Source organism: Hemicordylus capensis, chromosome 2, assembly GCF_027244095.1.
Source record: "Hemicordylus capensis ecotype Gifberg chromosome 2, rHemCap1.1.pri, whole genome shotgun sequence".
Lineage (NCBI taxonomy): Eukaryota > Metazoa > Chordata > Lepidosauria > Squamata > Cordylidae > Hemicordylus > Hemicordylus capensis.
Genome location: NC_069658.1, coordinates 293,155,033 through 293,172,020, shown reverse-complemented (window position 1 = coordinate 293,172,020; position 16,988 = coordinate 293,155,033). Strand labels below are relative to the sequence as shown.

Here is a 16,988-nt window from a genome sequence, read left to right as displayed (position 1 = left end):
TTTTTAAAAAATCTCCCACCAGCTGCTACTGGTTGACACATATACCTGAAATTCCTGTGGTTTTTTAAAATAATGTATCTAGTTTCCCCCGAGTTATTAGCCTCTTGATATCCCCATAACAGGGTAAAATCAATGTAGGGCACCAATTGTCAGTTTTGCTCACTGAAGGTTCTGAAGCCAGGCTTGGGAGGGGTAAGTCCTGGCAAGTGAATTCTGGGTTCTGAATGTAGCTGCTTAATAAGGAAAGTCAAGTCACTTTAAGTCGCGTAGTGAGGAAATGCTTGACTAACAAGCAGAAGGTTGCTGGTTCAAATCCCCGCTGGTACACCTATATCGGGTAGCAGCAATATAGGAAGATGCTGAAAGGCATCAGCTCATACTGCGTGGGAGGAGGCAATGGTAAACCCCTCCTGTATTCTACCAAAGTCAACCACAGGGCTCCGTGGGTGCCTTTACTTTAGGAACACTGGCACTTCTAGAGTTAAAACAGACATTCCCCTCCTCTTTATGGGCTTTTCTTTTCTCTTTTTATTTTCTTTCATTGAGACAGCAGCAAGGGGCCTTGTCAAGAGAGCAAAGTAGGGTGAGGTAGCAGTATGATGGCAGGAGCTCTTTAAAAGGCGCATGAGATGGTGGTAGACTGCCTTTGAACATGAACTTTCAACATCAGAGATATACTGCCTTGAATATGGAAGCTCCTCCTAGCCAGCATGACTAATACTACTGTTAAGCTTCCTTTTCCCACAGTGCCCGATTGGATTTTCCTTTTCAAAAAGCACGCAAGTTCAATCATCTAGAAACCTTTGGCTTAAGATGAGTTAAGTTTCTTTGAATTTTCACTTGTGCTCTAGAAAGCATGGAAGTTGCAAGTTAAGGTGCCCATCTTAACTTCTGCACCATATAAGTGGTAAGTTGTGCCCAGTGCCGGCGCGTCCATTAAGGCGAACTAGGCAGTTGCCTAGGGCGCCAAAATGGAGGGGGCGCCACGCTGGCCAGCCTGCCGCTCCCCCACGCCGAGCGGTCAGCCTGCAGGCCCCTGCCTGGCGGGGGAGAGCGAGGGGCCAAGAAGGCAGGACAAGGCAGCAGCCCTTGTCTGGAGGCGGGGCGAGGCGGGGGACCCAACCCGGTGCTGCCGCCGCCCCGCTCCCTGGGCTCCCCCTGCCGGGCGTGGCTGGGGCCAGGCAGGCAGCAGAAGCAGGCCCCGACCAGCCTCCGAGGCAGCAGCAAGCAGGCGGCGCTGCCTCCTCCGGGGGCAGGGTGGGACTCAGCTCGCTCTCTCTGGCCGCGCCGCGCCTGCTGGATGGAGCAGTCCAGGCCTTGTGAGGACCGCCTTCACCTCCCGCTCCAGAGGGAGCCCCCCGTGCGGAGGCTCCCACCGAAGGCCAGCCAGCGGGGGCACCTGCCAGGCAGCGGCCTGCTGCTGCTGCTGGGCACCCCGCAACCCCGGCCAGCCAGCCAGCCGCGCCTCTGGCGTGGCGGGGCTCCCCAGCCCACCCCTGCGCCCTGCTTTGCCCAGCCTGCCAGCTGCGGCTGCAGGAGGAGGAGGGCGACCACCCTCACCCCGGAGCCCTGACCGGCCACTGGATGCCCCGGAGCCACCGTCAGCAGCGGGCCGGCTCTGCTGAGTGACTCTCAGCACAGGAAGCCCGCCGCGGCTGAGTCGAGGGCCTCAGTGGTGGCGCCCGCCCAGCAGCAGCCTGGCAGTTGCCCGCTGAGGAGCTCGCGGGGCGCACGGCGACGCCGGCGGCACAAGCGGCAGGAGGGCGGAAAGCAGCTCCTGCTTGGTCGGCCGCGGAGGAGAGGCCTGCAAGGAGGAGGCTGAGGCCGCTGCTGCCGCCGCCTGCAAGAAGGCTGCCCCCCCCCCCGCCGCCCTGCACACTCAGCGGGCTGCCACTGCTCCCTCTCTGGTGGGCGGGGTAGGGTTAGGGTTGTGGGTGGCACAGAGACATCAGGCAAGAGGGCTGCAGAAACCAGCAGCCACAGCCCCGGGACAGCCTGGCAGTGCCTGGTGGCCGGCAGTAGCCAAAGGGCCACCAGCTCCATGGCAAGACACCACCACCTCCCCCAAGCCACCCTGGACCCAGCCAGCTGGCTCACTGCGGGGAGAGACTGCCCAGAAGGGTCCCCCCCATCCCTACTGCCTCTCATCCCATTGGCTCCCCTGGCTGCTTAGCTCCTGCAAGTCTGCTCCATGGGCCCCACATTAGGGAGGTGCATGGAACTGGCCTGGGGTAACTTTAAGGGCAGGGGAGGGTGCACTTCTCTCCCCTCCCCGCGCTCGATTTCCTAAAAGTCCGTTGGGCTGGCATCGTGCCGCCCTGTTGCCCCCTTTACCAGATGGAACTGGAGATACTCAACATATCTGTGCGCGTTGGGTGTGTGTGCAACTCACACAGGCGTGTCGAGTACTTCCAGTTACATCCGGTAAAGGGGGCAACGCTGCTGCCCCGATGAGCGCTGGCGGGGGGGGGGGATTTCAAATTCTGTGCTTTTCATTCTTCCTATAATACATCTGTGTTTGAAATATGATTGGCCGGGGGCGGGGCGCCAGAAGGTGATCTCGCCTAGGGCGCAAAAAACCCTAGCACCGGCCCTGGTTGTGCCGTCTTGTAAATTATGCTGCTTTAGAAATAATGCATCTTTGTAGTTTTTATGGCATAGAAGTTGATACGGGCACCTTAACTTACAATTTCCATGCTTTCTAGAGCACAAGTGAAAATAAGAAGCATATTAATGTGAAAGTTTTTGAATGACTGAATTAAAAGGCTATAGGGAGAGTAATTGAGTATGAGAAGGGGTGGGTGAAACAAACGTCTCCAAGCCCAACTGCCCCATCATGTGATCCTATCGAATACAGGGAGTCAGTACCCCCTGCAGCTAGAAGGTTCCTCTTGGGGTGGAGAACTGGAAGCCCACACCTCCTCGCCCAATCCTTCCTAGTTCATCTCCTCTCTATTATCACACAGTCAGTTTACACTTCCATATTTAACGCATATATTGATAAATACAGCTCCATTGTTTTAAGTGTATTCTGAAGTCATGCTTTGAGAGAATTTTAAGCACATTTTGCTATGTATTTATCCATTTTGTTAACACAGATTTGGCCAAATGAACACATGCATTGAGAAGGTCACCCTTGCCATCTCTTTCTATGCAGCCACCCGTCACAAAGCACTGCAGTTCTAAGCCTCTGAGTACTTACAAATTCCTGCCTTTTGGGTGCATCTCCCAGTGTTCCATTGGTTTCCTTACTGGCAGGAACATTTTTGTCTGGATGCTTCCCTTCTTCTTTGGCCATTCCTCCTTGACCTGGCAGTGCAACCTCTCCAACTGCAAGAGCTTCACTTTTATATTTCTTTACAAAGTCTTCCATCAATTTTATTTCGTTATCTGAAAGGCCATGGCAGTGAGAAGGGTCCTGGTCATAGATCGGAAGCTGTCTCATAAGCCTCCTGCGGCGATAATAAGCACCTTCTGTACCAGCCACTGGCTGCATTTCCTTTGAAATCAGTTCCATGTACTGGGTAGCCTGGTTTGTAGAAGGGAAACAAAAATAAGGGGTGGGGGAAGAAAAGAGAATAAGAGAACGGACGATACTTTCCAAAAGTGGTAGGGGTAGGAGCATTCTGGGCTCTGCTAGACTTTTTGTTTTAAGGAATCACCCACAAGTGATTCCAGTAAGGAAACCGCCCTGCCAGTAAGGAAACTGCCCAGAGATGTAAGTTTTGGGCGGTATAAAAATAAAATAAAATAAAATAAAATACATAAGTGCAGCAGAACAGATACCTCAGTCTCTTTTGGGTTTCTTCAAAAGCTGAAGCTAGAGGACATTGTAGTACAAACTAAGCAACAATATGAAATATATTACCACTGGTCCTTCCACACATAAATACAACTGCCCTGAAACAATGCAACTAGCCTCCTTGTGCCAGCCAAGTAGTAACTTGTCTAGGGAGCAAGAGGTTGCTGCTTTGAATCCCTGCTGGTATGTTTCCCAGACTATGGGAAACACCCATATCAGGCAGCAGTGATATAGGAAGAGCCAGCATGGTGTAGCGGTTAGAGTGCTGGACTAGCACCGGGGAGACCTGAGTTCAAATCCCCATTCAGCCATAATACTTGCTGAGTGACTCTGGGCTAGTCACTTCTCTCTCAGCCTAACCTACTTCACAGGGTTGTTGTGAAAGAGAAACTTAAGTATGTAGTACACCGCTCTGGGCTCCTTGGAGGAAGAGCGGGATATAAATGTAAAATATTATTATTATTATTAATACTGAAAGGCATCATCTCACACTGTGTGGGAGGAGGCAATGGTCAACCCCTCCTGTATTTTACCAAAGAAAACCACAGGGCTCTCTGGGCGCCAGGAGACGACACCGACTCGACGGCACAACTTTACCTTTATATACCACCCAAACTCACATCTGAGTGCTTAACAATAAAACACAGATCAAAACATTAAAACAATTAAATTTGAAAACAGTTATAAATTCTATGAGTCTCACATCATGATCCAATACCCACATAGGGAGCATGCAGCAGTGAAAACATATCAAGCTCAAGCGTTCTTTCAAAGACCTAGGACAGATGCATACAATAAGAGTCAGGGTTTCCTTTCTACTCTGTTCTTGACCTGGTGACAACATTCCTTGCCCCCGCCAGACAGGGAAGAAGTGTCCTGGTTCCACCCCAGTTGGTTTCTAGACATTTAACAGGTTAAGAAAATTCACAGCACACATCAGGTGCCACAAAAACTAAACGCTTGAGTAAAATTCAGTCTCCCATACCTTTTTGGCATCTCTGGTTTTTAGCAAATACCAAATACGTGCCTGGAGACATGCTTCCTACTTATGAAAGATTACATGCAACGAGTTGCCAGCATTTAGCTGGCTAAAAGCCATTCAAGGCCAGCTTGTTATAATGGTTAACCGCCAGCTGCTATGCCTTATAAACTTCCATGTAGTGTATATATAATATCTGAGTGAGATGTTAATGATTCTTGTTTAATGCTCAGGGAGGATATTGGAAGAAAAATTGCTCCAGGTTTTATACTGCCTGGAATGGCTTCCAATACAAAAGTTGTTTAGCCTAATAAGCCAATTGTAGACTCTAATTTCCCAAGTTTATCCTTTGAACTTGATGGCCACCAGCATTACTAGGCAACACCATTTTATCCCAAGTATGCTGTTGAGTATTATTAAAAACAATGAGAAAGGAGTCTGCCCTTTATTTTGTCAAGTGATTTCCCAAGTTTAGTTTGCTCTCAAAATTGGAGAACAGTTTTTTGGTAACCAATTGGCTTTTGATTCTTAGTTGGACATGCAGATAGGCTTCAGACCAGGATGTGGTCTGCTCAGTCAATTCCTTCTGGAGTCAAGTCCAAACAGAAAGTGGTTCTCTGCTGGAGCATTTCCAGAAAGCAGGCTTTACCATGGCTTTATTGCGAGGCTTTCCTTGAGTACAAAGTTGCCCCCCCAAAACAGATGCAAAAGGTGTATTTTTTTTACCCTGGATAGAAATTAGGCTACACTCTAATGTGTAATGAAAAACCCAAATTGTGTGTGCTCCCTGATAGCAATCAGGGATTTCGGGGTAAATCTGGCTGATATGTGAACACACACCCTCCATTCCAGAGGAGATGTGAACTAAAAGCCCAGTGTGAAAAAGCCCCTGGATACATTTTCCTCTATTGTAGCATTAACTGTTAATAAGCAGCCAGTTGGCCATTCACGGTTCCGCTTCAAGTCAGGCTTTCAGCTGCACTGAATTTATTTCCATCTTGGTCAGTATTTGCCTAATGAAGGGATTGACTGCTAGACTGCTCATATATACCCTTGGTAGAGAGTTTAACAAATTCAGCTACAAGAAATGCACAGTACAACCCGCTAGACCTTGATAGAAAATCTGTTCCTTAAACATTTTAAGGAGGCAAAGCATAATTGCACAAGCAAGAAAGTCATGGATCAGTTCAGGGCAAAGCCTTCTGTGACCAATTAAGCACACTGTTTATTCAGCATAGTTATTGAAGTGTCACACAATTGGTGAAAAATGTTCCATTCTATTGCATAAAGTTGAGTCAGTGCAAATTCAGTGGTGGTCAGCAGATCTTGAGGGGATTCTCACGAACGGGCAAAAGTGGGCTAAAAGAGCCTAGCCCACTTTTGCTCAATCGTCTGCTGCCACGGGAGACGCGCAGCTCCCAGCAGCAAACCCTCCTAATTCCCCCTCCTCTTAGATGAGGTTAGCGGAGCGAACGCTCCACAAACCCCGTCTTTTCAATTGTCTGTTGCCACGGCGTGGCTCTGCACCACAGCAAAACATGAGGAGACCCCCTCTGGGAGGTTGAAACAAGCCTCCCGGCCCTGGGGGTCTCTTCAGGATGCCCCACACACTTGCACGGGGCATCCTGGAACTTCCGGGGGCCATGTGGCCCCCGATCCCCATAGCCCCCTCTGGCTCCATGACAGAGCCGGCAGTCGTGTGGGTGGCCGATCCGGCCATCCAAGGCTGCTTTCCTGCCCATCTACAGGGAGAGCGGGCTAAGCCCGCTATCCCTGCAAACCCCTTCCCGGTGAGTCTCAGTGACTCGCCTCCTTATCATGTAGCTCCAACCTTGAATTTTAGGTTTTAAGTGATGGGATTAGAATGAGGCATCTACTTTCTGCCACAGTTCATCTGCAGATGAACACTCTGGAAAACTGGGAATGTGTGGGGGGAGAAGATGTGGTGGAAGAGCACATCAGCCCTGGATTTGCCAAGGTTCTCCCATGGACACTGTAGTATCCACTATCCCAGCAATTCCTAGCATTAGCTTCTTGCAAATTGACTCTGGCAGGATCTTTGATCCATTGAGGAACTGCAACTGCTCCTTTTTTTTTCTGTATCCCATTATGTTGCTTATCTTTCTGGGGAGCTATGAAAGAAGAAAGGAAACACATTGGTTTCCCCATAATTCCACTTGCATTAATGCATATGAAAATAAATCAAGGCTACTGTCATGTACAGCTTTGGGCTAGAATAACCAGCAACAAGAAACAAGCCACAGAATACTTTAAAATTAGGAACATAGCTAAGTTAATATTGTTTGACTTGACTCATGCAATATGCTTTTTTCACCCAGACTTTAAAGATATAGTTTAGAACATTCCGTCTGCCTCTAATTTGTGAGTTGTGCCATTTTTGCTTCTAACTTCAGAGCAAATCGACTTTGAGCGCTAAGTGGAAAACATCTTCATTCAGTCTGAAAGTGAAAAACACTCTCCATATTAAAAATACAAGCATAGATATCACAGCACACAGTGAAACTCCTCTTGAAGCTGGCTAAACCTGTTCCTTGTATCTTGAATGCATTCTCATGTGTAGTTTTAGTTGGGTCAAGTCAGCAGAGTCCAGATACCAAGTATGGAGAAGAATACTTGTCCCAGTTTGGAGACCTACTAAACTCCAGTCTGGTGGCAAGGAAGAAATGCTTTATTCAGTTTTATGGTAAAATTCCAACTACAAGACAAACAAAAATCTCAGACTGAATTGATGACAAAACCAAAGAAGCCCAGCTCGAGCAAGCCCTTAACCCAGGATCAGGGGCGTAGCTAGCCCGCCAGCAGCCTGTGTGTGGCCATGGCGGGCGCCCCAATAGCCCCGCCCCCTGTGTCTGACGTCAGTCGCAGGGGATAGCAACGCCCCCGCGTCTGACGTCAGATGTGGGGGACGTGGTCTGGCTCCTGAACGGAGCCTTGAGGCTCCGTTCAGGAGAAGCAGCTTAACTGCTGAAGGGGCCATGCGGCCCCTTCAGCAGTTAAACAAAGGCTGGTGCTGCATTCGCAGCGCAGCCCAGGAGCGGCTCTTCCCTGCAGGGAAGAGCCGCTTCTGGGCTGCGTTGCAAACACAGCACCAGTCTTAGCTCCTGAAGGGGCCGGGTGGCCCCTTCAGGAGCTAGTTAGGCTGGCGCTGCGTTCGCAGCACCAGCCAGGAGCGACTCTTCCCTGCCTTTGCAGGGAAGAGCCGCTCCTGGCTGGCGCTGCGAACGCAGCGCCAGCCTTTGTTTAGCGCTTGAAGGGGCCGTGCGGCCCCCTCTCAGGAGCTAAACTACTGCCCCCGCGTCTAACGTCAGACGCAGGGAGCATGTCAGGGCCGCGAATGGCGGCTCCTGATTGGGCACGGCTCGGGTTCTTTGAACCCGTTCGCCCAATTATACCTACACCCCTGCCCAGGATCATGTGTTTGCTGGGGTGACATTCAGCGCCAGAGGAGATGGAGACAGAGACTGGCACCTAAAGCGCCCGTCTCCTGAGGGAATCCCCCAATGTATTGTGCATGATGCATGGTGCATTGTGGAGTATCTGGAGGCCAGGACATGTTGTCCTGGCCTCCAGAGCTCCATGCTGCTCCACACAGCAGGGATCATCTGGGAGCACAGTCTGTGCTCCCAGCAACGGTCAAGAGCTCGTTTTGCAGGAAGGAGAGTTCAGTCAGCCTTCCACCCAACCCGCCATCCTGCCTGGTCATGTGAACAACCTCAATATGTGTATAGCTTAAAGGCTACTCAGCCACTAGTTTCAACAAGAAATGTATACCCTTTTGAACTCTGGTTATGTAACATTGCTAAGGCATTTAGTGGCTGCACTGAAACTTGGTTCAGGGCTTACATGATATCCCACACAGTAGAGTGGTTCTCATGAGTGGCAATAGGGTAGGACAAGCATCCTACTCAAGTTCAGGAGCTGTGCATGCTCATATTTTGTGACTGTGTGAGAGTAAAAAGCAAGGAGGGAGGTGGGGGTACCCTTATCTGTAAGCCTCACACGGGTGGGAGGGCTTTTACTCCTAGCTTACTTAACAGCTGCTGCGTAGGAGCCTCACACACAATCACTTCCACTGCCACCTACCTTGCTTTTTACTTATACATGATCACAAGCCTGGGTAGAATGCTTGTATATAAATTCACCAACTGACACAAAGTAAACAGAACTGGGTCAAATCTGTTCTCACAGTCAAGAGCACTCCACACACATACTTAAGAGGGAGAAGCCCTGGATTCACATATCTGAATTAGCCAAATACCAACCAGAATTTGCAACCCAAACCAAACATGTACCATTAAAAAACAAAAAACAAAAACAAGAACAAGTCATACTGCCAATGACAGCTGCACTTGAAGATGCATACCAATCCATTATTGGTCCCAAACCAAAGTGTTCAAAACAACACAGGTAGAACTCCCACACAAATTCCATAGTAGCATTCTATCCTACTGTGCCACAACTATTCTAATCTAAGAGGAAACCTAAATTGAATACTTACACATCTGACTCCTTAGATGTATTCATCAGTTTCAGACATATTGGTCTCCTGCTAACTAAGCAAAGATGCACCTTTCAAAGTCGCAATTCTTTTATACTGAACAGGGGAACAGCAATTGCTCTATTCAGTCCCAGCACAGCATCCTGGTGTCTCCCTTATGTTGCTTCTTGGACTATGAGCCCCTTTGCCACCAGTCACCCCAACAAGTTGCATTTCATGAAAACACACACACACACACACACACACACACACACACACACACACACACACACACTTTCCAATTCCGGGGCTGATTCTTGGGCACCCCACATTCAGTGGCCATATCTTCTAGGTAATTTATACAAAGACCTCAAAAGTACCATATGTATTTTAAAAAGTAGGACTAGGTCAATCCAGGACTAATCTAACAATGTGACATTACCTCTTCAAGAGCAACAGATGTATTTGGGATTAAGACTTGCCAAGGGAGACTGACAGGTGTCCCAAGAATCCCAGTTTCATTCCTTTCAAGTGACAATCAACTTTTACAAACATGCAGATTTGAGCTGAACTGTAACTTTAGAAGGTCACCCAAAGCAAGTCTAGAATTATACTTATATAAGACACCTCTTATTAACCTCTCCACTCTCCAGTTTAGGTGTCACCACCCCTTGATGTTAAGAGGCCAGATGTTGAAAGGGATTGCAAAACTCAGAGTGACTTCTTACTTCAAAGAAGGAGGATAGCAAAGATGGGAAAGCATCAGTGCAAAGCTTTTGGGGGTATAGGAATGCAGTCCTATTTTATATGTCACTTTCTTGCATACAGCAAGTAGCATCCAGACAGAATCTTATTGAAATTAGTGAGACTTAAGTCAATTGTGACTAACTAGTCTCATTGAAATCCATGTGCTTAGTCATGACTGGACGTTGCCCAGTGTGCTCAGAGCCAGGGGAATAGCAAGCTGGGTGGTAGCCCAGGGAGAGGCTGCTATGTATTCCTCCCCAGTGCCAGCCACACCATCTGTATCTTCATAATGATGCAAAGCTAAAGGGCATGGCTGGCATGTGGCAGTGTACCTGGACTCGGGTGGGGGGGGGAGAAGTGGGGCGATGAAGGGGGTGCCCTGGCAGTCCCCTCACCTCCTGTGGCCCAGGGACAGTTGTCTCCCCTGACTCCATTATCCCTGCTTAAAGTGTTTATTTTATTTATTTTATTATATTTCTATACCGCCCTTCCAAAAATGGCTCAGGGCAGTTTCACATAGAGTGACAAGTGTATACAACATTACCAACACCACTCTATACTGGAATTAAAGTGCACTGAATAAAATCAGAGCAACTGTGACAATGCAATACGCCTAACTACTAATGCACTTAATCATGCCAATGGACAAGAAGTGAGTAATCCAGTACACACAATAAAGCCACAGTATTTCCAAGCCAATAAAAATGCAAATACCGTTAATTGTAATGCCATTATAATTCCAACAAGCAAGAAATCATGTTAATAAGGAATGAAATCCAACCAACAATAAGCCAATTTATAAATGAAGGATTCAACTTGAGTATAAGTAGACATAACATCCTCCCTCTCCTCCTTCAGCAGGACTTCTTTCAAAAAGCTACAGATAGCACTCCCTTCTCTCTCAAGGGGCAATAAAACATGCAAGCGTCACTATAGATTGTGGATGTAGATTATATCCTCCTCCTCATGCATACAAAGGAGGCTTTACCCCACTCTCCCTGAACAGTCACAGGCTATATATCATCCACCCAACAGAGGTTCCAAACCACCTCTATGAACGGCACTCATTACATTTAATACCAATATCAAGCTCCAGGACAGCTAGAACATCGTTCCATTATGCCATCACTCACAATACTATTGAGAAGCCTTTTGGTATCTTCTCTTTGGAGGCACAATCTACCACCTGCAGAAGATCAAGGAAATACCCCATCCTGGAAACAGATTTATAAGAATCTTCTCTAGCCTTCAGAAATCTGTATCAGTGGGGAGGGCAGAGGGAAACACCTTTACAGAACATGTTACTCTTTATAATGGACATCAAAAAGATCTGGGTTGATAAGGAGAGTAGCTAGGGGAGAGGGGACCTGTGTTCACCCCTCTCCCCAGCAGCCTCTTGGAGTGAGGGAGATAATGATGAAAATAGGGAGGGGTGGAGCTGCAGGTCCCGGGTTCTTTGAACCCATTCACTCAGTTATAACTACACCCCTGGGACTGATCTATAACTGATCTACAAAAGGCCGAGAAGCAACCGAAAAGGCTGAGAAGCTGGACTGATCACCATGTCTAACATAAGCAACAAGCAGTGGTTTAATATTGACTTGAAATAATTAATATAGAATTCAGAATGAAGAATCTGAAAGTAAAGTTTGCAGGGACTTGTTACCAACCAATTTAAGACATTAACAGAAGTTTGTTTCCTCACAGAAATGCCTCCTGGCCCTCGCCAGAGAACCATTAAAGTAAATGTGGATGTGAGCATGCACACAAACCGTGCACATACTGTCCCACATTTATCCACAGGTGGAAAGAGCCTCCTAAATCCTTTTCAAGCAGCAGACAGAACATAGTTTTGCCCCTAACACACTTCTTTAGTTTTCAAGGAGAAGATGCTCCTTTTACACACAGATTTCAAACAGCAGCCTGAACCAACGTTTACTTTGATTATTTCACATGGGGTTTGAAATTGCAGCCTTTGAGAAGAACACACTAAATTCAGCTGATCTATAGCTCAAGAGAGAACATTCAAAAGGCTCCTCTCTCTCTATTCCTCCCGATATAAAAGCAGAAACATACCCCTCTCCAGGGTGCTTTCCAGGCTAGCTGCTCATCAGCAGCAAAATGCCTCCATTTGGGCAAGTCACATTCAAAGTGCAAACAGCAGGGGGAGCAGTCTCACAGCAACTAACAACTTGAAAAAACAGCAACTTTTCCACACCGGATATACAACGTCCTAGCTCTATATCACAGCGATTAAATTCAAAACAGGGCATTGGAAATGTGAACGGTACCCTGCTGTCCGCGTAGGGACTGAGGTGTCAGGACGCAGGAAGTGTGGAAGCACACTTCGAAGATACGCCCTGACCCCATTGTCAGGGGGTCAGGCACCTAGATGTTTAGACTTTAAACATGCTTTGCCAAAAGCACCATTCATTCCCACTGGATTTCTCATTTTCAAGAATGCTCTGCCCAAGAATTGTATTTACTCATTCATCAGGAAATACGTAACACATTGATCAGGAAATTGGTAGACATCTTTTTTTTAATATAACAAACATGAATTCCAATCCTCATGTTAAATTATTGGATCCCAATACATCAGTTTCCTTTCAAAAGGAGATGCCATTCCAGCCCATGATCTTACCAAGTCTGATCTTCCATATCTTAGGAAAAATGTTAAATATGCACACTTTGCCACCTTAAGTGGCACAATGGGGAAATGCTTGACTAACAAGCAGAAGGTTTCCGGTTTGAATCCCAGACTATGGGAAACACCTATATCAGGCAGCAGCGATATAGGAAGATGCTGAAAGGCATCATCTCATACTGCGTGGGAGGAGGCAATGGTAAACCTCTCCTGTATTCTACCAAAGAAAAACCACAGGGCCCTGTGGGCGCCAGGAGTTGAAATCGACTCGACAGCATACTTTACTTTTGCCTTCACTTTGGGGCATACTACAAGCTCTTTGGTAGGAACTACCACAAAAGACCTTGGGACTTTGAGCATTAAACCAGTCCTGCAACTAGAATGCACAATAAGCTGGAAACATCTAGGAGTGACCGAGTGACCTTGTCATGCTTTGTCTTGCACCATTTGCCATTCTATGGTTTACCCAGGAACTGCAGGGCTTACAAGCAAGCTGGTAGTAAGCAGTCAGTATACGCCCTGGGCACATATTGAGTTCCTGCCCTCTTCACGCTAAACTCTTGTTAGGCTGATTATTCAATAACCAACCTTTGCAATAACAGGCCACCTCCAGCCTCAGAGGCAAGATGCCTCTAAATACCAGTTACAGGGGAGCAGCGGTAGGAGAGATAGCCTTGGGCCTGATCCATCAGGGCTTTTCTTATGTTCTTATATTTTTACTTCAGATAGTGCACCTTACTCCCTCACTGTAGGCACAATAATTTCTGTGACAGAAGTAACAAAGTGCTGCCATTTTTGTCATTCATTCTAGGTCTTCAAGTATGACCAGTTACTGAATTTGCAACACTGAAAGCGTAGTATGCTGCTCTTTGTCCTTGTTGGGGGTGGGTGGGGTCAAATTCAGGACTTCTGGTGTTGTCTACTGAATAAGAGAATGGGCCAACTCAGTTTTTGAAATTAACATTTCTATTTGGCTGGTGTAAATATTAGCCTAAATACTGCCAACAGTATAGTCCTGAACATACAGGAAAACAGATTGACATGTAATTCCTGTTCTCAAGCTTGCATGAGCTTTTCCAAAAGAAGAAAGCTTAGTGGATGGGTTTCCAATAATTCAAGCTTTTTTTGGATATTGGTGAGGTACATATTATAATCAAGACACAAAGATGTATTTTTTCAGAAGAGAGGTGACAGAAGCAGATCTTGATGTTTAGAGTCACCCAAAGTGTATTTCTGTATTTTTAAAAGACACATGTGGAGGATGAGGAGAAAGCCCAGTGCATACCAGGCCTTAGCCTCCAAGCCAAATGCACCCCCAAACTCCCTCCCACAAAAGGGAGTTGCTGGGTGGTGGCAGTTTTTTGCTGCCCCCACCCAGCATTATCAGCTAGGACCATAAAAATTAGACTAGCCTTCCAGAACCGCTGAGGATGAGTCCAGTACATTAATACAGAAATCCCCCCTTTAGTCTAAAAACTTACAGGCAGTCAAAAACTGTAAACGCAGGTGTTGAAAGGTAAACGCATGTTAACATCATCACAAGTCAGGAAGAAGTCATGAGCTGATAATCTTAGTTGCAAAAAATGGATTTTAGAATCTGAAAGTTGACTGCATGATTTGAGCAGTCCTCTTCTCCTTGCTGGAACAAAGAAGTCTGCATGCTTTCCAGAACATGCAGGCTGAACTCACAGCAAGAGTTTCTTGAAGAAGCCCCCACCCAAGAAGAACACACATATCTTTTTCTCCCTCACATTTTATAGTAAACTTCAAAAGGGAAAGAGTTGCGTTTCCATTATCTGACACTGGCAGATTCTGGAGCCAGGTGTTAACATTTACCTCTCCACCTATGCAGACATCCAAGAATAATGGTGGATGTTTGCCCTGATGGCAGCATCCCATGACTCAGCCATTACCTTGATGGTGGGAGATCGGTAGGACAATAGAAAAACCATTTGCATGATGGCTCACCCATTAGCTCCCAGTCTGTTGTTTGGTCACACAGGAAAATGCAAGAGCTTATGTAACAAGCAGGCCCAGGCTTGTACATGCTGAGCAAACATATCTGCAATGGAGTTTCAGAATCAAATGAAAGTTCTGGTATTTGGGTTGAAGAAGCCTTTCCTTCTCCACAATACATTACTCCATGGATCAGGCTAGTTTTGAGACAAACATTAGCCCTATCCATGTAATGTTCAGTGCATGCACTGTGTACCATGTATGCAGTTATTCAGACGTTACGTTCAACATATGTACAATAGTATGCTTCCTATGTGAACCTTGTATTTGGCATGCCCTATACTCAGGTTCACTTTTAAAATGAATGCATACAGTCATTCACAGAAGAACATATACATATTTCATTGTTCATGCATACATAGAGTTGCCATGTCCCCCAGAACACTGTGTTTTACCTGGACTTTTTACCCAGCATCTCACCTGGATTTCAGCTTTCCTTTTCTTTCCGTTTTTAAAGAAGCTAAGCTCTAGCCCTTGCAGAAGTGCAGTTATGGAGCAAAACGTGCAGTCTATTCTACTCAACTGCTAGACTTTGATTAGGAGAGGTAGCACAGGAGGATCACTGGGAGAATTTCACTTCCACAAGTACAGTAATCCCCTGAGGAATGTTGCCTTTGTTTTTAAAAAAGAAAAAAAAAGCAGGGGATCTGTATCTGGCAGCTGAGAGGATAGTTTGCTTTTGATGTAAATCACTGCCTGCCTACCAGGCTGTGTATTGTAATGTTTAAGGACTTGCTTGGCTTTATGTTCAGCGCATGCCGACATAGAAGCAAGCACCCTTGGTTTCAATCAGATCTTCTCTCAAATAAGTGTGTACAGAATGGCAGCCTTAATTAAAAAGCTGTGCTCGACCGTAAATAAATGAGTTCAGGAAAAAGCTGTATTTATTTATTTTTGTTGTTCTATTGCTGCTGTTAAAATGTCAAAGAAAATCGTCAGGCAAAGATATCGGGCAAAGATATCCCCCAACCATTGTTGGTAGATATCCAGAGCAAGTACAAGTCAACTGGAAAGTGCAGCTGTTAATTTGCATATGCAAAATTTTCAAGCTAATTTACATAATATGCAAATTTGGTGCCCACATTTGGAAAGCTAGAATATGGCAACCCTGTGCATACAGGTGTCTGATGTCTGGAAAAGGCTATGAAATTCTCCTCCTCTTTCTTGTAAGATTTGCCATCCCTGTTTACTGACAGCCAATGTTGGGAGGCAGGGGCAATGCCTTGCCCAAATTACACAATGCCACATGTTGGGTTGTTAGGGGGAGAAGAGAGAGAGGTAACAAGTCTGTTTCTTGCAGCATCAATACATTTCTATATTATAATGTTTGTAAGAAGTTCTTATGTATATGTGATATCTTACCAGTTTCTGAGTCAGTCCAGGTGGAGCCCATTCGTATGTAACAGTGTTGAAGGTTGGATCTTTCCGGGACACTATAGGATTAGTGATAATCATGCGATTCCTTTTATATATGCGGACACCATCACCACCTTTTACCCGGGCAGTTAGTGAAGAATACTTTGAATCAGAGAGCAAGCGGCCAATTTTCCGATCATCTTCTGCATCGGAGCTTAGGCTATGATCTTCCGGGCTGCACTTGCATGACTTGCATATTTTCCTGTGGGAGACAAATGAGGTCATCCTTTGACATCAGCTGGACCTCAATAGGCATGTGATCTTTTAGAGGTTCCAGGGTGTGCTTTAGAAACACTGAAGGTTAAATCTCAAATGGATCATGACATAGGACAGAAGTCCTTTGTTGGCAAGAACTCTGTCTGGAGAGGAACGTTGGTAAGCTAGGGAATTAATGGAATTTGCAATGGTGTGAAATGTTTAAAAAAAAGGAGCACCCACACATACAAAACAGTAAAAAGCTGCACAGCAGAGGCCCAGAGGAAAAGCTACAAGGCACAGTAAACATGTTTTCCTTCTAAGTTGCCATGAGTCCAGCCAGCCATTTGCATGAGTTGTAAAAAGGAAGATTAGATAAATTTCATTGTGACAGGGAATAAGATCCTACTGCTTAATCTCTATATTTTTACAACTGTTTTGTAAATTGAGTTAACTGAGGTACAATCAACTAGAATTGGAGCACATTCAAGTATTCAGAAGACCTTCACCTAGGTTTTTGTCCTCTGGTTAATAAAGTACACACCACTATATTACAAGATACTGAAATGTAGACAAAGTCCTTCTTTACAAGGCTCAGGCAGAGTACATAAAATATCTTTTTAGAGATTGCATTAAAGTCATGAAGATGGCAAAACAGACAGCAAAACAAAAGAAGACTTTAACAGCT

General features: G+C 46.2%; 1 protein-coding gene across 4 annotated transcripts in view; it reads right to left on the bottom strand.

The window, feature by feature from the left end:
* The window catches only part of LMCD1 (LIM and cysteine rich domains 1), an 89,210-nt gene that overhangs the window by 11,670 nt on the left and 60,552 nt on the right, over positions 1-16,988 (bottom strand). For all 4 annotated transcript variants that reach the window (XM_053296803.1, XM_053296806.1, XM_053296805.1 and 1 more), the window contains exons 3-4: positions 16,052-16,307; positions 3,203-3,529 (exon numbers count right to left, since the gene is read on the bottom strand). In XM_053296803.1, the coding sequence (XP_053152778.1) occupies positions 3,203-3,529; positions 16,052-16,307 (583 nt within the window). The remainder of the gene's footprint in view (positions 1-3,202; positions 3,530-16,051; positions 16,308-16,988) is intronic.